The sequence below is a fragment of the Rhinopithecus bieti genome, unplaced genomic scaffold, assembly GCF_001698545.2.
Source record: "Rhinopithecus bieti isolate Rb0 unplaced genomic scaffold, ASM169854v2 scaffold_22, whole genome shotgun sequence".
Classification (NCBI taxonomy): domain Eukaryota; kingdom Metazoa; phylum Chordata; class Mammalia; order Primates; family Cercopithecidae; genus Rhinopithecus; species Rhinopithecus bieti.
The window spans coordinates 2201150-2208971 of NW_016803136.1; the positions used below are offsets into that span (position 1 = coordinate 2201150).

At 53.9% G+C, this 7822-nt stretch overlaps 1 protein-coding gene across 1 annotated transcript in view; it reads left to right on the forward strand.

Annotated features, from left to right (window-relative positions):
• Positions 1–7822, forward strand: part of SGSM2 (small G protein signaling modulator 2) — a 47261-nt gene that overhangs the window by 20120 nt on the left and 19319 nt on the right. Inside the window, 2 exon segments of the mRNA XM_017866972.1 lie at positions 7003–7165; positions 7473–7634. Coding sequence (XP_017722461.1) covers positions 7003–7165; positions 7473–7634 — 325 coding nt within the window.

Consider the following 7822-nt stretch of genomic DNA (forward strand, 5'->3'; position numbering starts at 1 on the left):
GAGTAGCTGGGACTACAGGCGCCCACCACCTCGCCTGGCTAGCTTTTTGTATTTTTTAGTAGAGACGGGGTTTCACCGTGTTAGCCAGGATGGTCTCGAACTCCTGACCTCGTGATCCGCCTGTCTCAGCCTCCCAAAGTGCTGGGATTACAGGCTTGAGCCACCGCGCCCGGCCTTTTTTTTTCTTTAGTAGAAATGGGGTTTCACTATGTTACCCAGGATGGTCTCAATCTCCTGACCTCATGATCTGCCCTCCTTGGCCTCCCAAAGTGCTGGGTTTTCAGGCGTGAGCTACCGCGCCCAGCCAAGTTTTTTATACCAATAAAAAAGATTGTATTCTTTGTTCATACTTCCCTTTTTGTAATTAAAAGGTGTCATGCAATTATGCCATTCTGCATCTTGCTGTTGGTGAGCTCTCCATTATTCATTCCTAGAGAGCATCCTCATTCTTTTTCAGAGTTGCATGATATTCTGCTAGAGATGTATCATATTTACTTAACCTGTCCCCTATTGATGGGCATGTGGATGGTTTCCAGTCTTTTGCTGTTATAACTAAATAATCATGCAGTTATATCTGCAGGATGGATTCTCAGAGAGGGGTTACTGGGTCAGAGGTTATTTGCAACATTAATGGAGAGTGCCATATTGTGTCTGTACGGGTTGCAGCATCTCGCCTTCCCACCAGCAATATATTAGTGGATTCAGCAGCTCCCCACGTCCCTTCCATCTCTGTCTTCCTGGTGTCTCCTCTACTCTAAATTGGGCCTCTTGGAATGGTGAAATCAGGGTGTAAGGGTTGGGGGCAGGGGTCCCATATCTTAGAATGGTGGAATCGGGGTGTAAGGGTTGGGGACAGGGGCTCCATATCTTAGAATGGTGGAATCGGGGTGTAAGGGTTGGGGCGCCCACAGGATTCCATCAGCATCTGTGGTCTCCAGCCCCATGTCCCTTCCATCTCTGTCTTCCTGGTGTCTTCTCTACTCTAAATTGGGCCTCTTGCAATGGTGAAATCGGGGTGTAAGGGCTGCGGACAGGGGCCCCATATCTTAGAATTTGTGAAGCTGCATAACTTGACTTTGGGGTCATATCAGGGCCTGGTGAAGGGAACCCCAGGGCTAGTCTGGGTCTGTAGTTCCTGGCCTTTCCCTGGGAACGTGGCACCAGAGCTTTGCAGGGGTGTCCAACAGTGTGCTGGGGTTAAATGTAGTTATGCTCCTGCCCACTCACTGTTGCAGTTCTTTGAGCCTTGCTGTCAGCAGGATGGGATGGGCTGACAGGGTAGAGAATGTACCTGGGCTCAGCTGGCCCAGACTCCAAAGGCCACCAGAAAACCAAGGTAGCAAATGCCCATCATTCAACGCGTGGATAAAGAAACTGTGATATATAAAGACAGTGGAATACTACTCAGCCATAAAAAGGAATGCATTCATGGCATTTGCAGCAACCTGCATGGGATTGGAGACTATTATTCTTTTTATTTTATTTTATTTTATTTTATTTTATTTTATTTTATTTAGATGCAGTTTTTGCTCTTGTCACCCAGGCTGGAGTGCAATGGCACGATCTCAGCTCACGGCAACCTCTGCTTCCCAGGTTCAAGCAGTTCTCCTGCCTCAGCCTCCCGAGTAGTTGGGACTACAGGTGCCCACCACCACACCCAGCTAATTTTTGTATTTTTAGTAGAGATGGAGTTTCACCATATTGGCCAGGCTGGTCTCAAACTCAGACCTCAGGTGATCCGCCCGCCTCGGCCTCCCAAAGTGCTGGGATGACAGGCGTGAGCCGCCGCACCGGCCTCTAAAGTCATGTTTCTCTCTTCTCTGTTTTGATTCATTTGCCCAAACTTTTCCATGCCAACCAGTGTTGGTTTTTATTAATTAGTTCACATTTTTTCTCATGAAATGAGCCAAATGATGTCAAGGTTGTCACCTCATTGTGGTGTGCCCAGGGTGGCCATAGGTGGTGCTGGGACCTGCTGGCTTCAGGACCTGCGAAGGTCCTGAAGCCTTCACAGGTGGGAGCCCAGGGCCCAGACAGCTCAGTCAGCAGGCAGGGGGGTTCAGCCAACCTGGTGCTTTAGCCCTATGAGTATCTCCTGCCACCACCCTCCACCCTGGGAGGTGGGGTCCTAGTGGGGGGCTGGGGAAGGAAGAAGTAAGGGGAGTAAGGCCCTGGAGTTCTGTCTGGTGCTCGGGGGCCCCAGTCAGGAGAGGGGTAAGCTTGGGCTGTCATGGGGACTCTCCGTGGGGAAGCATCCTTCACAGTCCCGACTCAGTTTGTCTGGGAGACCCCTCCCCGGGGAAGGCGCACAGTGTTGCTGCCGGCTTCGCAGGCAGTTGTGAGTTTGGTGTTCACTAGATATGGGATGGCGTGTGTTTATATCTCCATGTATGTTTCGATTAGTGAGAATGCCTGGGTTTCCTGGGTTTCTGCTGGACTCAGAAGTCTCAGAGCCAGGCTCCGTGGCTCATGCCTGTCATGCCAGCGCTTTGGAAGGCTGAGGTGGGAGGATCACTTGAGCCTGGGCGTTGGAGACCAGCCTAGGCAACATAGTGAGACCCCAGTCTCTGCAAAAAATTTTTAAAATTAGCCAAGCTTAGTGACCCAAGCCTGTAGTCCCAGCTGCTTGAGAGGCTGAAGTGGGAGGATGGCTTGAGCCCAGGAGGCTGAGACTGCAGTGAGCTGTGGTTGCACCATTGCATGCCAGCCCAGGCAATAGAGTGAGACCCGGTCTCAAAAAAAAACGGCCTCTTCACCTTTTTTGGGTCAGAAGCTGAGAACCATAGACCCACTATCCAGGAAAAAAAGCAGTCATCTAACCGTTCTAGAGCACATCAACAATTTGCATTCAAATTATTGCCGCAATTTCAGGGAGGGGGTCTTTGTTGTTGTTGTTGTTGTTGTTGTTGTTGTTGTTTGAGACAGTCTCGCTCTGTTGCCCAGGCTGGAGTGCAGTGGCGTGATCTCGGCTCACTGCAACCTCTTCCTCCCGGGTTCAAGTGATTCTCCTGCCTCAGCCTCCCGAGTAGGTGGGACTACAGGCACCCGCCACCTCACCCGGCTAATATTTTGTATTTTTAGTAGAGACGGGGTTTCACCGTGTTAGCCAGGATGGTCTTGATCTCCTGACCTCGTGATCCGCCTGCCTTGGCCCCCCAAAGTGCTGGGATTACAGGCCTGAGCCACCACGCCCGGCCCCAGGGAGGGGGTTTTTGGAGCCCCAGAAGCCCATCCACAAAGTCCTCTAGGGTAGTAGTTCTCAAGTAGTGGTGTTATTATTATTTTGCCTACACACTGCACATGATAACATTCACTGCACGTACACACTCCCGATGGGGGACACCTTGTGGGCGTGGCATAAGATGTGCAATGTGAACAGTTACTGGCCGGGAGCCCGCAGAACTGAGTCCGTAATGCCTGGCCTAATGGCCTAACCGGGCCTTTTTTTTTTTTTGAGATGGAGTCTTGCTCTGTCCCCCAGACTGGAGTGCAGTGGCGCGATCTCCGGCTCACTGCAAGCTCCGCCTCCCAGGTTCACGCCATTCTCCTGCCTCAGCCTCCTGAGTAGCTGGGACTACAGGCGCCGCCACCACGCCCAGCTAATTTTTTGTATTTTTAGTAGAGACGGGGTTTCACCGTGGTCTCGATCTCCTGACCTCGTGATTCACCCGCCTCGGCCTCCCACAGTGCTGGGATTACAGGCGTGAGCCACCGCGCCCAGCTCTAACCGGGTCTTTGCTTGGACAGTCGATGCGGGAGAGGGATTTCTCCTTCCCCAGACACTTCCTGGCACCTTGCCTGGGTTGCACAGAAGGAAATTAGGGACTATGGAGCAAAGAGGAGACTGAGCGAGTTGCCTGGCTTCTCTCAGTTATTCCCTAGTTGTGGTATTTGCACAGGCTGGCTGGGAAGGTAGGCGAGGCCACCCCGATGGCCACGCCACGATGGGGTGTGCTGGGGACGTCCACTCCCCAGTTTCCCCAGCCTGGCTCCATTTGCGATCGCCTAGGGAAGGTGGGGACGCAAATGACTCATTATCCCGGCAATTAGTCACACCACTGAAGCACGTGATCCCTGCAGGACATGTGCCACCTGCTGCCTTTCTGCCCTGTTCAGTGCTGCTTCTCTCCCTACTCTGAATGGGAAGTGCAACCCCAGGAAATGATCACCCCTTTTCCACAAGCACAGACTTGTAGCTGCAGCAGCCCAGGACCAAGAGACTGGGACAAAAGTGTCATTCGCCTGTATATCCCAGGGCCACACAAGACCTCCAGGGACCAGGGAGACTGATCATGGAGAGAAGCATGTGGACGCTTAAGCCAGATTTCCCCATGTGGGCCGAGCGCGGTGGCTCACACCTGTAATCCCAGCACTTTGGGAAGCTGAGGCGGGTGGATCACCTGAGGTCGGGAATTCGAGACCAGCCTGGCCAACATGGCAAAACCCCGTCTCTACTAAAAATACAAAAATTAGCTGGGCGTGGTGGCGCATGCCTGTAATCCCAGCTACTTGGGAGGCTGAGGCAGGAGAATCACTTGAACCTGGGAGGTGGAGGTTGCAGTGAGCTAAGATCGCAACACTGCACTTCAGACTGGGTGACAGAGTGAGACTGTCTTAAAGCAAAACAAGATTTCCCCCTGTGCCCCATACATAGGATAGGTGCGCATACATCTGTCAGGATGCACATGCGCGTAAATGTACGGACACACTGTGAAGAAAGGGCTGTGCTTAAAACAAAACCCTCCAAGACCTGGGCAGTGAAGAGCTCCAGCAGGCGGCCCTCAGGAGGAGGAGGGGACCTGCCTGTTTCCCCAGCCCTGGGATGCTCTCGCTGAGCTGGCTGCCCTCCAGATTGGCCCCCGGGGCTCTCTCTCCCTTCTTGACTTCAGTCCAAGAGAGAACCAAGCAAAACTCCTTCATAGGCAGGTGGTGGCTGCTAGTCAGTAACTAAAAACAAAGGCAAAAAAACAGGTGAGAAGTCCTATTTTCAGTCATTATTTCCTAACTCCAGGTTTCATGTTCTAACAGAACTAGTCAAAATAAACTTGATAGGGGCCAGGCATGGTGGCTCAGGCTTGTAATCCCAGCACCTTGAGAGGCCGAGAGAAGCAGATTGCTTGAGCTTAGGAGTTCAGGACCAGCCTGGGAAACAGGGCAAAATCCTGTCTCTACAAAAAAAAAAAAAAAAAAAAAGTAAAAAGTTTGCCAGGCATAGTGGTGCGTGCCTGTAGTCCCAGCTACTTGGGAGGCTGAGGTGGGAGAATCACCTGTACCACAGAGGTCGGGGCTGGTATGAGCTGAGATTACACCACTGCACTCCAGCCTGGGCATCAGAGTGGGTCCCTGTCTTAAAAAACAAACAAACCAAAAAAAAAACTTGATGGCCCTCAATTTCCCCGTTTCTAAGAGAGGAGCATCTCCACCCACTTGTGGGGCAGCCTTGGATCCTCTCTCCAGTGCATCCTCTTCCTCTTCCTGTCGGGGAGAGTCCTGCTAAAACCCAGCTCCTAGAGGCTAGCTGTAGAACTGTGTCTGAACAAACAGGGTGAGAAGTCAGGAACTGACCTAGACCCAGTGCCTCCTGAGAGCCAGACCCCGTGTCGGGAACTTCACATCCTCTGTCTCATGTAACGTCTCACACTAGCCCTAAGAAGTCTTCCCCTTTCACAGAGGATAAAACTGAGTCTCACAGCAAGTGACCATGCCAAGCTCAGACCTCGTTCTGTCTGACTGTCTCCAGCACACCACTCACTGTTTTCAGTCTGTGTGAAAAAACCACCTCCTTCTCCCCTCAGTGTCCCTGCCCCCAACCAGACACACCTGGACGTGGCGAAAGGGGCTTGGGCCAAGGTTTGGAGTCCTGGGTCCTCGCCCTGGTGGCTCTGCCACTATGTGACTGTGATCGAGTTTCTTCCCCTCTTTGGGCCTTTCCCTCCTCACCTGTAAAACAGTTAGCTTGGCCGGCCTGGCACAGTGGCTCACGCCTGTAATCCCAACACTTTGGGAGGCTGAGGCAGGTGGATCACGAGGTCAGGAGATCAAGACCATCCTGCCCAACATGGTGAAACTCCATCTCTACAAAAAATACAAAAACTAGCCAGGCGTGGTGGCGGGCACCTGTAGTCCTAGCTACTTGGGAGGCTGAGGTGGGAGAATGGTGTGAACCCGGGAGGTGGAGCTTGCAGTGAGCTGAGATCCGGCCACTGCACTCCAGCCTGGGCGACAGAGCGAGGCTCCGTCTCAAAAAAATTAAAAAAAAAAAAAAGTTAGTTTGGCCCAATCATGTAGAAGCCCCTCTGCGCCACACACACACACTCCTATTTTTAGAGTCTGTCTGGGCCCAGGGCAGCTCCCACCATCTCCCACCAAGCCCTTCTTTTCTTCCTGCAGGGTCTGTCTGTGGAAAGTCCAGACAGAGACTAAGCCTAACCGTAAACCATGAATGAATGGAGGGAAGCCCTCCTAGCATGGAAAAGAGAAATCTCTCTCTCTCAGCTGCTGGGCTCCTCAGTCCAGCGGCCACTGTCGGGTCTGAGCTCTGCAGTGACTTCATCAATATTTTAGCTCCTGCAGAGCCCTGTTTCTTAGCAACCGCATCCTCCGTGCCCTCCAGAAAGGCTCCTGAGTTGGGTGCTCCTCACAGCCCCATCCTGCGGGTGCCGTGCTTTGCGGTCGGGGTTGGAGCCGCTCACGCCACCCTGAGCAGGAGCTTTGGTCCTCATGATCCCCAGGGGTGAGGCCGCATACGGGAGGCGTGTGCACACCAGGCGAGGGAGAGGGACAGCTTGGCATGTCAAAGCTGTTCACCCCTGGGCAGGAGCCGAGGGACCGGGAGGGGAATTTTAGAAGGAAGCCGGGGTATCTCCCTGGCCTGCTCTTGGTTCTAATATGGGTCAGGGCTTGCCCTTACCCCTTGCCTCCCCACAGGTATGGGGAAGAGGAGCTTTCCTCCCCGTTCCCCTGTCCTTCCCAGGCTCAGACGCTGTTTCCTTTGTGGCCTAGGTGCGGTGGAGGCTTGCCTCTTGCATCAGCTGAGGCGCCGTGCCGCCGGCTTCCTGCGCAGTGACAAGATGGCGGCCCTGTTCACCAAGGTGGGGAAGACGTGCCCAGTGGCGGGGGAGATTTGCCACAAGGTACAGGAGCTGCAGCAACAAGCAGAGGGCAGGTGAGCCCTGGGCCAGCCCCTTCCCTCCTTTCAGCTCTTCCCACTTGGCAATTGCTACTTCCTAGGATGGCCCATTGGAAAGTTGGCATCCTGGGCCTGTTCCTTGCAGGGCCTCTGGGTGAGGGATCAGCCTGAGGGTGGGGATTGGCTCTTTGTGGGCATAAGGCTCTGTACCCCTCCTTCAGCTCCCAACCCCAGTCAGTTCTCTGTGCTCCCGTCTTGGGGCACCAAGCCCCACTCCCGATGCCAGCATTCTGGGGTTTACCCCTAGACCACTGCACTCCTGGAGCCCTCCCTGCCTTTGCAGGAAACCCTCAGGGGCCAGCCAGGAGGCGCTGCGGAGACAGGGCTCAGCCAGCGGGAAGGCTCCGGCCCTCAGCCCTCAGGCCTTGAAACACATATGGGTGCGCACGGCACTCATCGACAGAGTCCTGGACAAGGTTGTGCAGTACCTGGCGGAAAACTGCAGGTGACTCTGCCCCATCCCCCAAGTGACTGCCCCATCCCTAAATAGCTGCCCTGTCCCCCAAGTGACTGGCCCGTCCCCGAGTGGCTGCCCCATCCCTAAATAGTTGCCCCGTCCCCAAGTGACTGCCCCATCCCCAAGTGACTGCCCCATCCCCAAGTGGCTGCCCCGTCCCCAAGTGACTGCCCCAT